The sequence below is a fragment of the Hyperoodon ampullatus genome (assembly GCF_949752795.1).
Source record: "Hyperoodon ampullatus genome assembly, chromosome: 1".
NCBI classification, from domain to species: domain Eukaryota; kingdom Metazoa; phylum Chordata; class Mammalia; order Artiodactyla; family Ziphiidae; genus Hyperoodon; species Hyperoodon ampullatus.
Genome location: NC_136914.1, coordinates 111,668,646 through 111,689,482, shown reverse-complemented (window position 1 = coordinate 111,689,482; position 20,837 = coordinate 111,668,646). Strand labels below are relative to the sequence as shown.

The window sequence follows — 20,837 nt, the reverse complement described above, 5'->3', positions numbered from 1 at the left end:
ATGGTTTTGGAAAGATTTAGACATTTATGCTAGAGGAAAAAAAGAGATCTGGAAGAACATTCAAGAGAGTGGTTGGGTTTCCTTTCTCTTATGCTCCCCATTTTGTGTCTGAATATAAAAGCTTCCCTAGTATGTACTCCAGGAGCTAGACTGCAGAAGATTATGCTAAGACCACCTGAGCGAAGTAGTAGAGTAGTTTCCTGCTGCACATTTAATATGCTATGTTGGCCCACAGAAACAAGAATTCAGGAAAGATGGGAAAAACCAGAGTTGTGGTTCTTACTGGTAAATTTCCAATCCTCCCTGAATTCAAGTAACTGTGAGTAATGGGAAGCAGCTAGAAATGATTCACTAATTTAAAAATAATTTTTGTATAAATCCTCCTCTGATGGTTCAAGTGGCACCATGCTACATCAGTCAAACACAGTGCTGCTCTCAGCACTCTTAGTTCCTGTTGGTGGAGAGGGTTATCTTGAAGGCAGTGATCACCAGAGGTGATAAACATAAGGATGAGGGAAACATAGGGAAGGGGGAGGGAGACAGAGAGAACGAACGAATATGACTGAATGAACCTATGCCTTGATACTTGCAAGCCAGTTAACAATGGACCAAAACAATCACTGAGAGAAGAAAAGGGTTTAACCTGTGTAGTGAAGGCCAGCCTTAGAACTGATATTTAATAAAGAGCAGAGGGAAGGGGAGAGAGAGAGAGGGAGGGAGGGAGGAAACAGAAATCAGTAAACAAGTGCTACCTCAAGAAGGTAGGAAAATATAATTCTTGCCCACTGGGACAAAAAGGAATCAGGACTAAGATATAATGACCTACCTATATTAAGAAAAATGAGATGACCAGAGTTACTTTATCATCCTTTTTACCGTCCCACATGTATGAAAGTAAATATTTTCTCTTTTGAGCACAGATTTAAAGCAACCTTGGTACAACATCATCTCCTAACACAGTTAACTACCAAGGTGAAATCAAGGTTTTCAAATTCAAGTGATAGATGTTTCTAATTTTTTAAAAAAGCTACTGGCTTAAAAAAACTTTTAAAGCTACGATCTGGGGGTGTTTGTACCTCACATCTCCAACTATACACAATATATTACTTAGATGTCATGATAAAGTTTTCCCGCAGGCAATTTTCTTCTGCCATTGGGTTTTCACATGACCCCAAAATTCAGTTAGTATAGAAAAAATGTCTCTTCTTATAAAAATCCACATAGATTAGTAAGTGTGTTAGGAAACTCACTCATTCCAGGCTCAGTCAAGTAGCTGTAGCGCTTACGTAAAGCCAACGATGCAAAGCTCTGTCGTCTATCCATTTTCTCGGTCTGGAAAAGAAAAAGAAGAGTAAGATTATGTTCCACTTCCTTGTGACATTTTCATCATTTTGAAACATTCTGTAGAATGGCATGTTGATATCTTGTTTATCCTTATTTTTCTTCTTACGGATTTTCCTCAGGGAAATGCTAATTTCCTACTGTGATTCTACAACCCCACCCCAATTCTTAGCCAAATAACCATCATTTCGCAAAATATAAGAGCACCAACACAGCAGACTACAGGGAACTACAAATAAAAGACAAGCATTACAGAGACTTCTGATGCTGAGCAGTAAATTTTCCCAAATTTGTTTGTATTGAAAGCACATATATCATGATGTACACTCACTCGTTGTGAGTACATTCAAGGAAAAAAGGCACACAAAGTTTATTATTACGATTACTGCTGTTGTTTCTAGATGTTAATAGGCATAAAATGTAGACAAGGAGATTAAAAAGAGGTTAATGGTTTTACTGAAGTAATGTTACTGAGTCTTAAGGCTACTGATTCTGTTTATTATTACTGAGGTGTGAGTTTTAAAAATCCAGTGATCTGATAACTTGGAGAAATACTAGGAGATAACTTATAAGAAAAAATTTATTTAAAACTTAATTGAACAATTATACTCTTAAAAAATGGCCAAGATAAATTTCTTTAAATAGAATATCAAATATTTGTCAGTAGCCACTGAGCGCATATTTTATAGTACATAAAACATGTAAAATGTCATATATTACCATCATCTTTGATTTAAAAGTTATAACAGTGGATACTAGGTGAAAATATGCACAAATGTATATTTATCCATGCCAATCTATCACATTTAAAAAATGCTTAAAGAACTTTAGTTCCTCTTTTTAAGTCATTAGCTGGATTTTAATTCTATTGATTGTACTAAAGTACTCTTCTGTACATGTGGAAGAGTAAATTATTCTTTAAGAAAACATATGTATCCTTTACCTCATTTAAGCTAAGATCTGCAAAAATGTAATACATTTCCCACACTTCAGCCCTCTGCAACTTCTTTTATACAGATTCCATTTCTATTCTATCTCTGAAAGAGTAAAAGCAGAAGTGTTCATATTACCTCATCCTCTTGATCTGACTCTGTCTCCTTTTGGTTCCAAGATGCATTGCAGAGACAAGGAATATTATAATGGACAGCAGGGAAAAGAATATCAGGATATGAAAAGGACTGAGTAGGGAGCACAAAATGCAAGCTGCTGTAGAAAGCAAAGCAAACCAAAAGAAGCCAACAAAACATATCAAAGCTATACATTCATGGCAAATTAATGTGTGACATTATTTGAAAACAAACAAAATCTATGAACTACCAGCAGAAGCAGAAGCAATAAACAGAGGACTCCATCGTACAAACCATAAGAATCTGACACCACAGTCACAAGACTCAGTCAGTCTACACAAAGAGACTAATAAAACTTGAGTTTCAAGAGCTTCAATCATGTTACAAAGCATTCCTTAATTGCATACCAAGGGCCCACTTCTTCAAGGCCAGGGAAAGAAAGTTAAAATAAACCAGTATTAAAAGATACCTTTTTATGTGCAGGCAGAGTGATGTTTAAGTTGCAAACAGCTGTTTGAGGCAGTCCTTTTGTTGTCTTTGGTTCTTTCAGAAAAGACAGACGACCACAGGGCTCTTGGCTGGTGTCTCTAATCTAGAAGAATTTAGGTAGTTGACAGTTACAGAAAGAGACTTTTCTGAGGATTCCCATCTGCACAAGAGTTAAGCATGTTTGTTTTATGGAGCCCTTTGAGAACCAGGAATAGTAAAGGGAAAAGGTGATAACGATTACATGTCAGCCGACATAGTCACATTTAAACTTGGCAAGATTTAGAATGCCCAATTCCTAGTCTAAACACAGGAGTGTTAGGTCTGCTGGTCTCATCCTGACAATCCAGTGTATAGTCTGAGTTATATGTATTTTCTTCCTGTCTAATAATTACTTTTTTTCAAAGCCTCAGTTTTAGCAACCATAACAGCAGCAAATAGTAATAACAATAAAACAATTCTCCTGTGTCCTTTGGTTCTCTGAGGAGGAAGATGGTCTCTCCAGAATGTCCCCGGGTTCCACCAGAAATAAAGATGAAACTTGAACATTCAATTTGGATTTCATCCATTATTTGATTACTGAGCATTCCAGATATGATGCATTTTGCTATTCTAGATTGCTTGGTCTTACAAACATTTGCCTAAATATAAATGATCATTTAGCTGTTTAAAAGGTAGAGACTCTTTTTACTCTTTCCTGGCTCAAAAGTACACTCAGGTAGAACTAGGACGAAAATCTGACTTTGTTCCTATGAATTTAAGTTTGGTGGGATATATCCAACTGAATACATCATTAGAATCTTTTTTATTCTTTAAGAGCATTTAAAAAAAAATCCACAGAGTCTCTCTTGAAGGTGATTTACCTTGATGGAAAATGGCAGTCTATTTTCTTTGAAAGCATAAAAGTTAAAAACAAGTTGCTGTCCTCCTTTGGTAAGTGCGGCCAGGTTTCCATAACAATCAACATAAATAGGCTTTCCTTCCAGAACCTTTTGGAGTAAAAGAAATACATAATTTAATGTTAAATGGAAAGAATTCTGAGATCTTAAATCATATAACCTTAAAAGACCGACATGTTTCTATGTCACATTTGTCTTGTCATTGGGAAATTACTTCTGGTGGTGCTATTTGCCACAAAAATAACTCTATTGGTTCACAATTAGTAACTGTGATTGGAAACTGTAACGTGGACATGTACAAGACAGAATTATAGATTTATTTCTATTCTACCAAATATAAATATAGATTTATTTCTGTTCTACCAACTTTAAACATAGTTGAGAAAGTGCCTGATATCAACCACTTATCCATAGAGTTTGAAAGTTTTTTTGGACTCTTAGATACTTATCCAGTGATTGAAAAAGGAAAATCATGGTGATGTGTCTAGACAGTGAACGTGAAAATAACTCAAGTAGCCACAGGAAAATCACGACCATGACCTAGATTCATTGGTACTACATTTTAACCAACTAAGATAACCTCGAAGACATTTAAAATAATTTGAGAGTGAATCTGTATCACATTTTAAAACAAAAACTAAAATCAATAATGTATTTGATATTTATGGTACATGCTGTATTATGACCTCAAAATAAAACTCAGTGTCTGGAGAATGTAACTGAATGCACTTGCTGTAAACAAGGTACCTCAATATCTTTGCTTCTTGCAACTTCCTCAAAATTCTCTTGCTGCTCTAAGGTTTTGTCCACTTTATCATCTGTCATGCAGAAACATCGCAGAGAGGATTCTACAGGATCATTCATTTTGGCAAAAACAACAAACTTGGCCATATATGGAACACATATTAATTCTCTGTACAGTTGTGTGGCTAACCCCACAGTTTCTAAAACTTGATGGCAGTCTGCAAGCCAAAATCTGAGGGAGACAAAAACAAAGTATCAAAAGTATAAAAATAAGGAGATTTCAAAGCCAAATCTTAAAAAGATTCACCATTAAAACAATTAAGAGTATATAAAAGAACTAAACCAAAACATTAACTTGTTCATTTGAACAAACAGCAAAGATATTTACTCTGTTTATCAAATACAGAAACCCTACATTTACTATGCTTTTGCTAAGAAAATACTAAGGATTTTTCTCCTCTATTTTCTTTTCCATAAAATTCTTTTTCCCCTCTTAACACATACCCATGACAAGCCTTCCTTTCTACTCCTGCTTCAGAGTTTATTACTTCACCATTGGAAGGAACAAGAATTTTATGGGGGAAAATGGGAGAGAAAGGAAGATCCTATCCGTTTTTATGGATTGCTAAGAAGCAAGTTTACCACCTTACAGCTCCCTGTGAGAACCGGATAAGATGACATCCAAGTGAATTTAAAATTTCTGAGTTAGCCCAACTTCACCATCAGCATTTTACAGAACAATCATACTGGTATTGAGCACAACAATTTTTACTTTCCAAAAGGTAATAAAAATAATTCCTAGTACTTTTTGGAATCCTTTTGTTTCCATACCTGGCTGAAACATTGGTTGTAAAAGAGACACAATCCTTTATAAACGTCAAAGGAGTAGTTCCTGTGATGTCTTCCCACTGAGCAGGCGATGTGCCCCCTAAGAGAACAACACCAGATATGTGACTTTATTATAGGAGATGCTCCTTGTAAAATTTTTAACGTCATCCTGTTCTTTCTGTATAGCCAGTAACTCGCAAAACTTCAGCACTTTCATTAATGACACGTACGAAAGATAGTTCTCCTCTCTACTCTCCTTTCATACTTTTACCAGCCTATAGTGACCTCCTTGTAAGATAATATTAGGTTCGGAAAAAAATTACCTTTCTGTTTGTCTGGATACTAATGAATGGCTTCAACTTGGGGCACACAAGTTTAAGCCATTCATTTTAAGCCACAATTTACATGTGCAAAGATTTGTTGCAGATAGTATAATTCTTTTTTTATTTTTTATTTTCTTTAATTTTATTATTATTATTTTTTGCTGTACGCGGGCCTCTCACTGTTGTGGTCTCTCCCATTGCGGAGCACAGGCTCCGGACGCACAGGCTCAGCGGCCATGGCTCACGGGCCCAGCCGCTCCGCGGCATGTGGGATCTTCCCGGACTGGGGCATGAACCCGTGTCCCCTGCATTGGCAGGCGGACTCTCAACCACTGCACCACGAGGGAAGCCCATTCTTTTATTTTTTAAAAAAGTCAAGAACTATCAGGAAAGTTAAGATGAAAGTCATTTTATACTTCCTGAATCATTTAATTTTCCAGGCTAAAAGGGGAACCAGCCGTTAAAATTACTCTTCAGAAAAAACAAACAAACAGGAAAACCTATCTTTAAGTTATAAACTCATGTTAGGTTAATCAAATGATGAATTAGCTCTGGATTCCGGGTGCTTATCACAAAATGTGTTCACCTAAGTCCTGCATATTTAGTCTATTGAATTACACTTGTGAATAGAGTAGGTGAGAAGAATCATATACTCACTTGGCTCTTCCCTACTCCTGGTGCTCTGTGGGAGCCTCTGTTTCCCCCAAAGTCCATCCAATTTCCTATAGCCTAAAAGGTGTTGCTAGTCACCGAGAGATTACCTAGATGCTTCAGTAGATTCAATAATACCTCAATCACCTTAAAAAAGCACTACTATTAACACTAAACTTAATAGGAAAAATGGTACCACTGAAAAATGTCATGCTATCAGCATCTTAAAGAAATAATTGCAGGGATAATAGAGATGAGGTGATGGACAAGTAAAATGTTTTATTCTTTTTTTTTTCTACTCTTATAATGTTGGCAGGGATGTTCAAAGGTTTTCCATCTTTGTACAGAATCATTGTGAAAGCTATAGCATTAATAGCAAAAACAGCAACAACTTAACCAAACCTGTAATGCTACAGAGAAGGCGCAGATTGGGTGTGGTGTCTCCCTTGTACCCGTTGGAGACACCTTCTCCGGAGGCCGGGGGCACTGGAATGGTCATTGTGATAGGCTTATGGAATTTCCTTCTTCTTGGTTCCACAGTGACAATTGGGCTAAATGTTGCTTTGTTTCCAAGGATCTTTTTCACAGTTTCATCTGGAACAGGCTGGGCCTAGAGACAAGAGAAAGGACCGTAAATGAAAGTGGACATTTTTCACTTATCAGCAAGTTGACTTTTTAACTGAGGAGAAAAAAACCAAAAACAACCGCCAAAAAAATGTCTTTCTTCTGCTGTTAACATTCTTGTGTATGCCTTCTGATGGCCACATGTATGGGTTTCTGGTAGTTATACATCTAAGAGCCAAATTGCTATTTGGTACACATACGACCACCATTATGACATAATTGCCAAAATGTTTTCCAAAATGCTGGTTGCGGTACCAGTTTTTATTCTCACCAGCAGGTGTGAGTGTCCTAGTTGTTCTGCGTATTTGCCAACACTTGGTATTGTCAGTCTTTTATTATGTTAGATATTTTATTGAGTCACGTTTAACATTTTAATATGTTTATGGGTATTTGGAAATGGAAGAGAACATAACTTTCCAGAAATTTTGTTATTTTAAAGAAATCTTATGAAAAATTTTATGGGGCCAAGAAAAAGTCTTTCTTTTTCATCCTTTCTCACTATTTCAGGAAGGCATAAACCAAAAGCAAAAACAACCTAACACTGTAGCAGGACCTACAGCTAGAGTACGTCCCCAGTAGAACACAGACGGCATGGGCTTGCATGAAAGAGACAGGACGTCAGATCTCATGGCACAGAAACCTCTCAGTCTAATCCAAAGGACAACAAATACTGAGTCCAGTATTTTTTAAATCTATGCAGGGCGTTCAGTAAAACATTACAAAGGCAACTTGTACCCTCAATTTTTATTGAGGTTTCTAGAGTTAAGTAACAAAAACGCATACAAGATTTCAAAGGATATCAATTCTAGTCTAGCAATTCTTTTCATTTCTTTGCAATTTGGTAGAATATTCAATGTGGGAGACAGTTGCAGGGAACTTCATACTACTGAAATGTAAGGTGGTATCTTTAGCTCCAAATGTTTACTGAACTTTCAGTTAAACTATTAATTACTATATTAAGTAACAACACAAATTAAGTTATTTCAGGTTATTTTCCTTATTCAGTAAGAAAAAAAAGTACTGGTTAATTTCTAACAGAAATGAATAAATGGAAGAAAGACCATTCTTGCCAAGATTTTCAGCCAGCTTTCCAAACCAAAACAAGTTCCAACTGGTTTGGTTAAAACCCAGCATTTATGATTAACTTGAACTAAAATCTGAAAGCTTGCAAGTTTCACTATTATAGATTTTTATGATGTGGCATATTATAAACCAAATCAAATATATTTTGTTTCTTTAATGGTATATGTGCTGTTTGGTGCTTTGTTGCTCCACATACTGAAACCAATAACCTACGGTTAAAAAAAATGATCTTTCATGAGAAACCAAGTGATACATCTAAACAGAAAAACCCTAAAATATGTACCTTTTTTTATAAGCCAGTATGCTAACTTTATGCTTAATACTTTTTATTTAAAACAGTTAATGATTCCCAAAATGGCCCAAATGCTTCGATTAGCAATATATCATAAGGATGAGTCATGACAGCAGTTTTCAGAGCAGAACATGCTCACATGCCCTCTCCATGTACCAAGGAGAACAACTTTTTGTGAACATTACCTGGAGGCCCACTCGAATTCTTTTGGTTAAAGCACCCTCTGGGAAAGAAGCTTGGACGAGGGGCACAGTGGTGCTGCTCAGAATTCCACCTTCAGGACCAATCTGATTGCTTTCCTGCTTAATCCGTGAAACCACTGCGAAATACTGGGGGAAATCCTTAGTGATAATCCTGCAGATACGCTTTTTCCCTAACTCTTCTGGGCTATCAAGTTCTGAAAAGAAAAATGAATGAAAAAGCCATGAGAATAAGCCTATCTACCCAATACCTTGAGACAAAATGATGTGTAATATTGATAGTTAAAATTATATAGATTCAGTAGTATAAACAGGTTTTTTGGGGTTTTTTTTTTTGCGGTACGCGGGCCTCTCACTGTTGTGGCCTCTCCCGTTGCGGAGCACAGGCTCCGGATGCGCAGGCTCAGCGGCCATGGCTCACGGGCCTAGCTGCTCTGCGGCATGTGGGATCTTCCTGGACTGGGGCACGAACCCGTGTCCCCTGCATCAGCAGGCGGACTCTCAACCGCTGCGCCACCACGGAAGCCCAGTATAAACAGTTTTATGATAAAGAGAAAACTATAGTGACCTTAAAATAATACCAAGCTTTGCAAAAATATTATAAAGCTATTCATGTACAGTATTTGTAGAAAAATATTTCTACTGAAGAGGAATAAACATTTTCAAAAACTGGCATTTTACCACACATGGACAAATTTCTACTCTTCAAGAAGGAATACCTTAATTCTGTGCTTCTTTACAATAACCTGCCCTCAAGATGCCCAAAGTAAGAATGAGTCAGAAAAAAGTAAGGCCTCATAAGAAAGGAAAAAAAAAAAAAAAAAAGTAAGCACTTCAGTATGTGTGAAAGGCTCTAGAACTTTATTTGAAAACCTCTTTAAAATATTTTAAAATTACCCAAATGATTTGTATCATCATCACCAATTTCTGTCTGCTCATCAATGGCCCTCATACATCAAGCTCAACCTATTTACAAGTGGACACATCTTCCTTTCTGTCCACCTGCAGACCTACTTCTTGCCTTGTAGTCCTAACTCTGGTCGATTTATTTTACACTTTGCCCAGTCCTCCAGTCCAATAGCTTTGACTGACTGACTTTACACTTCGCATCCAAAGGTCAAAGTTCCATTGATTCTATCTTGGAAAGGGCTTGCTCTCCTGCCACCCCTTGTTCAGACGCCGCCATTTCGACTTGCGTAGATTACCGGCACCACTGCTTAGCCGTCTCCCTGTCACTCGCCTCCCCTTTGCTCCAGTCTACCTCCCGTGGTGCAGCCAGATGGGTTTCTTTCAAAAGCCCAGCTTTATGCAGAATTCTGGTAGGTTTAATGGAAATAAACCATTTAAAAAATCGTATGCAATAATATTTGAGAGTAACCAAGAGTATTTTGGAAAAGTAGATTTGTGAGGGGGAATTTATAAGATTTGAAAACTTAACCTAGAAGTATCACAATAAAACAGATATAGAGAGACATATAAGAAATAGATAATAATAGACAAATAGGTCAGGGGGACAAAAACAGAATCAAGAAATAGATTCAACTTTATCAGGACTTCTCTGGTGGTGCAGTGGTTAAGAATCCACCTGCCAGTGCAAGGGACATGGGTTCGAGCCCTGCTCTGGGAAGATCCCACGTGCAGCAAAGCAACTAAGCCGGTGCGTCACAACTGCTGAGCCCACGCTCTAGAGCCCGCGAGCCACAACTACTGAAGCCCGTGCGCCTAGAGTGCATGCTCCGCAGCGAGAAGCACGTACACTGCAATGAAGAGTAGCCCCTGCTCACCGCAACTAGAGAAACGCCCGCGAAGACCCAACGTGGCCAAAAATAAATAAATTTTAAAAAAGAGATTCAGCTTTATATATGTGTATACATAAACACATATACATATATATAGTATATGTGTAAGTCATATATATCTACTTTTATATATGTATTATGTATTTAGTATATTTAAATCAAAGTCATATTTAAACTTCAGTGGGGGAAAGATGGTTTATTTAAAAGACAGTGTTGACATAATCAAACATCTATGTGGAAGAACAAAGCTAAATCACTATATATCTTATATATTAATAAAAATTCCAGCTGGACAAGAGACTTAACTACTTAAAAAATTAAAATATTATCCAAAAAAATCAAGAGAATACCTTTTAGCCTTCAATAGGAGAAACTTTCCTACTCAAAATTGGATACCCAGAGGCCTAAAAGTCAGTTCTGACTATAAAAATGTAAAGCTGTCTATGACAAGAATAATAAACTTGAATGACAAAAGGTAGACTGGGAAAAGTAATAGCCACACATGACAAATTAAGAACTAATATGCTCAATATCAATGGCAGCTACAAGTTGATAAGATGACAGAGAAGCCAATGGAAACTAGCAAAATGTTACAAACAGGCGGTTCACAGAAAATGGCCAATAAACTTTATATTAAAATATTCAAACTCAGTAATTTATGTGGAAATACCAATTCAAACAAGGTACAATCTCCTGCTACACCCACCTCCTAGTAAGATTAAAGACCAATATCTTGTCGAGAGAAAACGGGGGGAAAACAGTTGCTTTTAGTCATTGCTCGTGGGTGTGAATGGCAATAATCTTTTGACAGTGTAACTGGGCATCTTCTATTCAAAATGAAAACGCATCTACCCTTGGACCCAGCAATTCCATTCTCTGACGTCTTTCTTACAAAAGCACAGGCAAAACGGCATTGCTTGTAATGACTAAAGCTTGAAAGAGCCTGTGTGCCCATCAGTAAGGGCTTGGTTAGATAAGTCACGGTTCACCCACACTCTCGCACTGCTACAACGAGTGAAGAGGAGGATTCAGATTCGTCCATTTACCAAATATTTACTGAGGACCCACTATGTGCAGGCACTCGTCTAGTCACCAGGGATACAGCAGAGAGCAAACTAAAGTCACCGCTCACAGGGAGATTACGTTCTAATTGGGGTAAGGGGGGAAGGGCACACACCACTGAGCACATAGGAAGAAAAAAATAAATCAAGGGGAGGAAATAGAATGTGACAGGGGGTGGGGGTGGGGGTAATCAGGAAACACCTCTCTGAGGAGGTGACAGGAGAGGTGAGCTCGGAGGGAGGGAGGGAGCCAGGCAGGTAGTGATGGACATGTATAAAGTCAGGAAGGAAGCAGGAGGCAGAGCAACGTGCATGGTATGATCCTTTTTAGAGGAAAAGTGTAATCCGTATGTTTGTATATATATATTTTTAAATTTATTTATTTTATTTATTTTAGGCTGTGTTGGGTCTTCATTGCTGCGCATGGGCTTTCTCTAGTTGCGGCGAGCAGGGGCTACTCTTTGTTGCGGTGCACGGGCTTCTCATTGTGGTGGCTTCTCTTGTTGTGGAGCACGGGCTCTAGGCACGCAGGCTTCAGTAGTTGTGGCATGTGGGCTCAGTAGTTGTGGCACGCAGGCTCAGTAGTTGTGGCTCGTGGGCTCAGTAGTTGTGGCACGCAGGCTCTAGAGTGCAAGCTCAGTAGCTGTGGCTCACGGGCTTAGTTGTTCCGCGGCATGTGGGATCTTCCCGGACCAGGGCTCGAACCCGTGTCCCCAGCATTGGCAGGCGGATTCTTAACCACTGCACCACCAGGGAAGTCCCTGTTTGTATGTTTTTATAAGAGAAATTTGCAGAAGAAACCTTCTAGGCTATTAACACTGGGAACTGGAGTTGGAGGTGAGAATAGGGCGGGAAATAAGATAGCACTACCTTTGGGTTTACCTAGCTGGGGTGGTTTTAGTTGCTACAAAACAAAGGGGAGATTTCCACACTTCAAGGAGGGGTGTTGGTTTCACTTTTGTTGTTTGCTACTCACAGAAGCCTCTTTTCATTTCTCTGATACCTACAGCACATGCCTACCGTCCCTCCACTACGAACACGTTTGCCGCCTCTGTTAGACACAGGGCTGAGATAGTGGCGTATTCCACACAGAAATGTGCAGAATGGTAAAATGGATGGTTAGGTAATTGGATCAGAGACATCTTCTCATTTTACAGATTAACCACCACCAAATTAACTGTCAACTAGGAGAGAAATAGGGTTCACCCCAGATCAAAAATGGAACTGGAATCTTGGTCCTTTTTGTTTTCTAACCATCTCCTTCCCCCACGCTCTGTCAAAACCTAAATACTGAGTCTCTAGTGAAGGAAAAGAAAACAAAGGTAAAGAGTTAAAAAAAAAAAAAAAGCTAGTATAGAAAAACAGGAATGAATCAAAGTTTGCTCAGGAAAATATTCTGGGGAAGTTTTCACCTATTCAGCAATTGATAGAGAATAAAAGTTTTCCGTACAGAGCAGGTATATTTCCTTTCCCATGATTTGGCTTATTTTAAAAAGTCTGGGGCTTCCCTGGGGGCGCAGTGGTTGAGAATCCACCTACCAGTGCAGGGGACACGGGTTCGAGCCCTGGTCTGGGAAGATCGCACATGCCGCGGAGCAACTAGGCCCGTGAGCCACAACTACTGAGCCTGTGCGTCTGGAGCCTGTGATCCACAACAAGAGAGGCTGCGACAGAGGCCCGCGCACCGCGATGAAGAGTGGTCTCTGCTCGCCGCAACTAGAGAAAGCCCTCGCACAGAAGGGAAAACCCAACACAGCCAAAAATAAATAAATAAATAAATAAATAAATAAATAAATAAATAAAATTTAAAATGCAGTGTCAAATCAGTTTATTAAAAAAAAAAAAAAGTCTGAATTCCCAGAGGTCATAACTCATGCTGCAACTGAAAAAGTTCTGATAATTTGTTTAAATTGCCGTGCAACTCATCACCATCAGCTAAGTAGATACTTTTTAATTTTCAGCTGCAAACCTGTGATTATGGTCTCCTTTAGAAAAGACTTAGGACTCCACACAGTGCAAGCAGTTTACACGGACTCTGCCACGAAATTACACCCTTCAAACAAGACAGATTTCCTAACACTGCATGTAACAAGCATGTATCCTGTGAGTATTAAGATTATTCTGGACCTCCCGGTGGGAGTGAGGCATCTTTCGGAGGAATTGTGATCATGTGCACTTCTCAGCTGCTTGTGTGCGTGTTTGGGTGTGTGCACATACATTTGTGAGGCGTTAAGGTAGAGACAGATGTATCACCCCTGGAAACTAATAGCAGTGGATAGGGAAGAACTACACTTGGCGTAGTAGAGGTTGCCTGGCCACACTTATGCCGTCTTACCTTGGATGAAGCATTAAGGCCACCCCAAAAAGAAGGTGAGGGGGTACCCCTCAGATGCAGCAGTTGAGTGGTAAATGGAGAATCTCAGTTTTCTAAGTCCACACTGAATTTCTGACATCTTTCAGGATTTGCCAGTGACTCAGGGACCCTCTGTGTTGTACTCACTGTATTTTGAAGCTTTTAGCAATTCCTCTGTCACCATTAAAACTTGCATAATTATTGACCTTCAGTGTGTATTTTAATGGGTACTTTAAAGATAAGGCTTAACCTAATGCAATAACTAATGTGTGGCTATTACGCATTGGCGTCTCCATGCCCCGTATTTTAAGTAGAATCATACACCTTCTTGAATTACTCATATTCCCAGGCCTCTGCATGATGAAATGGAGAAAAGATATCTTCCCTTAACCAGATTACATTCTGTATATATGTATACTTAAAATATTTTTAACTTTTTTCCCCTGAGAATAAAAGTTAATAGAAATGTAAAAATACTAATATTAAATATTGGTTTATAATCTTTTCAAGAGCTACAGTTGAAGGCTGGGCCATTACACTCTAGGATATCTGCACAAATAAGAAAGTAAATGATGTGGATAAGTAGGTAAACGTGAAGAGGGAAGAGGAAGAGGTGAAACCAGTAAAGTCACTACAGGATGCTACGGCCTGGACGCCTACCACAAGATTTTATTGGCTATCATAGGACAAAGGTTAGATAAATTATGATATATTCATACTATGGTATACTGTGCTATATTGCTATTTGTAAACTAAAAAGGTGTATCAAAAAAGTCAGATTTCCAGGCAAATAGGAATGAAGTTTGATCATGTAAAAATGAACAACGCCACTATTCTGTCCAGGACTGAATTTAATCGGAGTTTAAAATGGTCTGTTACTTAGACCAGAGAAGCAGGAAGATATTACGAAGAATCTTTGCTTTGTTCCCACCCTTTACATACAGAGATAAACTCAACCAAGTAATGTGCACCACAAACATGGTGCCTGGATCATATTCCTACCCACAGAGAACCTAGCTCCCAGAGGAGTGTGCCCCAGACTGGCCAGATCAGAAGCAACACCGGTGCTATCTATTAAAAGCAGAGATTCCTAGGCTTCTCTCATGGAGATTCTGAGTTGGTAGGGCAGGGGTGGAACCTGAAATTTCCATACTCAACTCAGGTGACTTTATGACTTGACACATTTGAGAAGCGAGGTCTTAGTAGACTCTCACCCTGTATCTGTCCTTAAAAATCCAGAACCCAAATTATTAAAAATATGACAACAAGATCCCATGAAAAACAACTCAAGGATGTTTCAATATGAGAAGAGGAGCTTATGGGGCAACAATAAATATCTACTAGTTTAAAATAGTTTTATTTTTAAAAGGATATACTAAACCACTCCATAGCTATAGAATTAAAGGAGGCCAGGGCATAAAAAAATATTAAGAGCTTTTTACCTTTCAGGGTGATTCATAATGCCTAGACTATGAAGGAACCCTGGATCCCTCTCTCTTTCTCTCTTTTTAATTTGTTACTAGCAAAGTTTCCTCCCTCTCTCTCTCTCTCTCTCTCACACACACACACACACACACACACACACACACACACATCACAGGGAAAAGAGAGAGGTGAGTTCTGAAATAGGTTTGGCCAGGAAGAAGGTTAAAATGTACACTTACTGCATTTCTACTTTGTGGCGGGTCAATTACTATCTTGCCCACATAGCATTTTGGTAAAGTAAGTGTCTGAAATTCAGAGAGGTTAAGTGACTTACCAAACTGACTTAGCTGGTCTGCTTTAGAGCTGAGATTAGAACCTAAGGCCAGGTTGGGGGAACGGATGAAATCACACAGGCATGGACTCCAACCACCACTTAACACAGTGTCTTTGCAGACTAGCTGGCACGTGTGTAGTGGTTGATAAATGGATGAATAATGGATAGATGTGCAAACACCCTGGTCCAAAAGGTGACATGACTTCTTATGGGCCCACTCCAGGAGCACAAAGCTCTCATGATAGTGGCACTTTCTGCTGCATAAGAAATGGAAGCTAATGTTCTGCAGCATTCTTGCCTCGCTGATGAATGATAAATTTCTTAAGTACCTTGTAACTCCTTTAGTTTATTTGTAAAAGTTGGGACAGCATTCTCTGTAACAGATTTTGCAACAGAGCAAGAAGAATCATAAAATGCTTTGCAAATATGAATAGGTGTGAAGGTCATAATACAATGAATCATAAATAACAGGATTGAAATCATGTTCCCACAAAATGAGTTTTTCTTAAAAGCATTCAAATGATCACACTGATTAGTTCTGCCTCACTCTTACATGCACTAAATGTCTTGATAACATGGTCCAATGGGGCCATGACTCTCTTTCCTGTATGGAATTTGTTTTCTGAAGGCTGTTTGTGATCTGGTCAGGTTTGAGTGTGAACAGTCTATAGAAGGAATACAACCTCGAGTTTTCACAAAGGATGATTTCTTTATCTAGGGTTTAATTTCTGGTTATGTGAATGTTCTCTCAGCTTGCTCTTCTACGAATGGAGTATTTGATACTGAGCGGTGGGAAAAAATGGGAGTCTTAGAATGTCAGAATTCAAAAGGGCATTTTTCAGAACTGTTTATCGATTTCCCCAACAGATGGTGCTGTGTACAACGTGAAACTACATTTTTCACTTTTCAGTGCTCAACTACTTCTATAAGCAGTTCTTAAGATCTCTAAGGAGGAAGGATTCTTCTACTAGTAAATATCATATTCTTCTCCATGATGGCTTATCATAGGATATTGAATATAGTTCCCTGTGCTATACAGTAGGACCTCATTGTTTATCTGTTCTATATATAGTAGTTTGTATCTGCTAATCCCAAACTCCCAATCCAACCCAACCCCTGTCCCCGTTTCCCCTCCGGCAGGCACAATTTTAAACATGTTGAATTGAACTTTGTGAGTTTAACTCAAGTAAGGTGTTAATTAAACTTACAAAGTGGATTCAATTTGGTGTGTTTTGAAGATGCTGTTTTTGTGGGGAGCAGAACGAGTATTTTTTTGTTTTGCGATATCTTTCTCTCCTGAGAAAACACGAATGAACAAGTGCTAGAACAAGATCTATGTCTGCTGCCAAAGAGAAAAGTTGCCCCGGCCACATGATACCTCAGTGGTAACAGCAGGTTCTTCACACCCAGACCAACTGTCCTCTGTGTCATTCTAGCCTGTTATTTCAGTAGAGCTGCTCTAACACACCTGCTTCATTAGCATAACCACTGATGCCTTTATCTCTGAGGTTGCTAGTGCCACAAATGACTCTTGATTCCACCTTATTCTGCAATGACAGTTTTTCCTGAATACACGCCACGTCCTTTGGAGTCATACAAGAACTAGGAGGGTACCTTGATTCATAATGGAAAACTTAAGTCGCAGCTGACATTCATGTCACCTTTTGTTCCACACAAAGCACTTTCATAGGCATCCTTTATTTGAGAAGATACAGAGGCAAGGGAGTATTGAAGAAAAACAACTAGATTTGGAGTCAGAAGTCTAGATTTTGGAATTCTAGATCTGTCTACTTACTATTTCCTGACTGGGTGGTAGTCATGGGGTAACCATCATCAACTGTGACCAGGGATTCCACTAGCCCTGGAGTTGTCCTCATGGGATCTGGAAATGTGTCCATGTGGAGTGGACACAGCCTTGTAGGCAACTAGACAGTAGCTTTGAAAAAATTAGATAAAGGTGTCCCTTTGTCCTGAAGGCCAGTGTCAGAGCAGATGGCTTGGGAAGTGGAAGAGGCAAGATGTCTGCCCGCCTCGCTCTCCTGCACAGCTGTACATGGCAGCCGTGGCTATGGCTGACTTTGAGAGTGGTTCTCCTGTGTCACACATCATGCTGAGAAATTCACACACATTAGCTCATCTATTTCCCATTAGTTCTCTATGAGCTTAGAGAGATCGAGAGCGTTCTTGGAGTCGCACAGCTAGTAAGCCGTGGAGCCAGGATGGGAATTCCATTCTGTGTGACATCCACAGATCGTGATCCTAACGACCACACCACATTGGGCAAATTATCCTCCTCCTTGGACTTGTCTTTCCCTGGAGCTACAATTTGATTGTGCACATGGAAAGGCTTTGCAAGTTTTAAAATACTATAGAACCATAATCTAATCTTTACAATTGTGTTGTTCAGTAAAAAAAAATCACTGATCAAAATACTGGCTAAGATGCTTTCCAAACATTTGGGTTTTAAGATTTTCAGAGAAGAGGGTGCAACAGGACTAGTTATAAAAGTAGAATACAGGGCTTCCCTGGTGGCGCAGTGGTTGAGAGTCCCCTTGCCGATGCAGGGGATGTGGGTTCGTGCCCCGGTCCGGGAAGATCCCACATGCTGCAGAGCAGCTGGGCCCGTGAGCCATGGCCGCTGAGCCTGTGCATCCGTAGCCTGTGCTACGCAACGGGAGAGGCCACAGCAGTGAGAGGCCCGCGTACCGCAAAAAAAAAAAAAAAAAAGTAGAATACAGATTAGTTATAAAGTAACATATAGAGTTCATTTATGGAAAAGAGGGTTAAAATGAGACATTTATAATAAGACAGGTATTATCAAGGGTCACTTGCCATAGATGACAGATAAGGCTTAATTGTTATGAACTGGGTAAACTGATAGGGTAAATAATAATAGAATGATTTATTTCTCTTTTTCTTTAAGGAAGTCTTGAGTGATCTGGTCACTGGCTTATTTTATGTACTATTTTTATCTTGCTAATTAACAGCTATTCAGGGGCACAGAGTGGTGAGGGTAGAAATAACATGAAACCTCCTAAACCATGCTTATGCTTCTCTCTCCACAAGAAGTTTGACTAGTTGGACCTTGAAGGAAAAAGAAGGGTTGGATTTTTAGAGACATTGATTTTTATTTTTGCCTGTCTGTTTTTAGAGGAGGGATGTTGCAATAAGAGCTAAGTTTCTCTGGGGACAGGACAAGAGTGGTGGTTAGTGGTGCTTGAGCTTGGCATGAAATCTGATTAATTGAGCTTCAGTTATAAAATGTGTGTCTTGGTTCCTTCATTGTTATTGCTTTTATAGATTTAATATATGAAGAAAACCATGGTGCCTTGAAAATTTAGTCCTCAGTTTTCCTTTTGTGGCCCCCAGTGCTTGATTCTTTAAACTTGGAAGTATTTGCATTTCCTTTTAATTGTCTAAAATGGAACCAAACTTTATCTGGTCTTAAAAAATGTAGCAAAGAAACTCTATCCACTATTTCCAAGATAACATGTAGAATCCAGGAAAGGGCTATATCATCATTTCTTTAAAACATCGGACTGATGCCCCTAGTGTGGCAGTGTGGGCGTCATTTGTCTAAGCAAAGATAGGACTAACTTCCTATTTGAAAATTGGCTTATTAAAAACAAAATGAAGACATGTCAGTATGAAATCATGGATATCCATTCCATAAATAAACCTTAAAATTAAAAAAAAAATCTGCCTGTGCCTGATACTATAATCTATGCTCAAAAATGAAGAACATATTATTAGAATCCAGTGTTTTTGTCAGAACTGCAGTGTCTAATAAGGTGGCCACTGGCCACAGGTGACTATTTGAAATTAATTATACAAAATTAAAAATTACCTTCCTCACTTGCACTAGTTACATTTCAGGTGCTCAAGGGTCACATGTGACTAGTGATGACTGTTGGATCACACAGGTATGGAATATTTCCATCATCATAGAAAGTGCTATTGGACAACACTCTCTTAGAATATTCAGTATTCTTCCTAAAATATTGTTACTTTCTCAGAACTTTCCCCAAAGTAAATGCTCCTCTTTAAGTTTTTCCCCCAGGAGATTAACATTAATGAAGTTTGGGGGAGAAGAAACAGACTAACAAGAGCTTTCTTCCAGAGAGCTACATATTATTTTTTTAATTTGAATTTTATTTTATTCATTTATTTTTATACAGCAGGTTCTTATTAGTTTTCTGTTTTGTACGTATTAGTGTATATATGTCAATCCCAATCTCCCAGTTCATCCCCCCGCACCCCCCCGCACCCCCCCCCCCCCCCCAGAGCTATATATTATAATGAGGTTCCTCCTGCCTACTCTCCAGGATTGGGTGAGTGTCTGAATCAGCACTGTGCCCGATACTGGGGACTCAAAAGTGATTAAGACACGTACTCTGCCCTCAGCTGCTTACAATATCAAGGTAGCTATTGGTTAAAAAAAAAAGAAATCCTTGTGGAGAGGATGCTGCATTAAAAAACTAGTAATTTACAATAGTATTTAAGAAATACTGGATACATGAAAATATCTTAAAACAGGAAAAAAAAAACCCTATCCTCTGGAAAACCCATTTATCTTATTCTCTCTATTTTTTATTCTCAATCATCCATATTCTTTCACTCTTTTCAAAATGCTAATTCAGTTCTTTCCCTTAGGATTTATTCACTTTAAAACTTTTATGTTTTCTTATAAATTTCCTTATTAAAAAAACTATATTTCATGCTTTAAAATAAATTAAGGTAATAACAATTAGAAATCTAAATTGCCAATGAAAGTTCCCATCCATCAGAAATTATCTGAAGTTGTGAATGGTACAGGATATAAATGTCAGTATTATGTATAAACATTTAATGTATACTCATTACATGTATAACATTTAAAATGACTATTCTGGATCTTGAAATCTAGAGGTTTGTAGGAATTTCCTTCTTTAGGTTTATTTTCTTCTCCACAGGACACATATTTCTAAAGTAAGTGGGATAGTTAAAAGTTTTTGAGAACAGGTAGAACTAGATTTCAGCCCCCATGCTGCTACTGAGTTGGGGGTAACCTTTTGACTTGTTTGAACTTCAGTTCCCCCATCTATAAAGTGGGATTAAAACTACCTACTTTGCAGTACTATGCTTTCATTTAAAATTTTCATATATAGAGGCATTTATCAGTGCCTCATGAATGCTGGACTCTCAGCAATGATTAGGTTCCCCCTACCCTGCTGTAAAGACATCTTTAAATTCTTAGTTGGCTGTGATTCGCTGTGTCTTACACAATACCTTTGGCATGACAGTTTTTTCTATGGAATGAATATAGTAGTGACAATAGCTGATATTTA

General features: G+C 38.6%; 1 protein-coding gene across 1 annotated transcript in view; it reads right to left on the bottom strand.

The window, feature by feature from the left end:
- ANK3 (ankyrin 3) overlaps window positions 1-20,837 on the bottom strand; it is a gene marked incomplete at its 5' end in the record, with an annotated part of 287,363 nt that overhangs the window by 49,169 nt on the left and 217,357 nt on the right. The window contains 8 exons of the mRNA XM_079711182.1: window positions 1,251-1,332; window positions 2,412-2,438; window positions 2,878-3,000; window positions 3,758-3,883; window positions 4,541-4,769; window positions 5,369-5,465; window positions 6,742-6,949; window positions 8,524-8,735. Of these exons, the coding sequence (XP_079567308.1) occupies window positions 1,251-1,332; window positions 2,412-2,438; window positions 2,878-3,000; window positions 3,758-3,883; window positions 4,541-4,769; window positions 5,369-5,465; window positions 6,742-6,949; window positions 8,524-8,735 (1,104 nt within the window). The remainder of the gene's footprint in view (window positions 1-1,250; window positions 1,333-2,411; window positions 2,439-2,877; window positions 3,001-3,757; window positions 3,884-4,540; window positions 4,770-5,368; window positions 5,466-6,741; window positions 6,950-8,523; window positions 8,736-20,837) is intronic.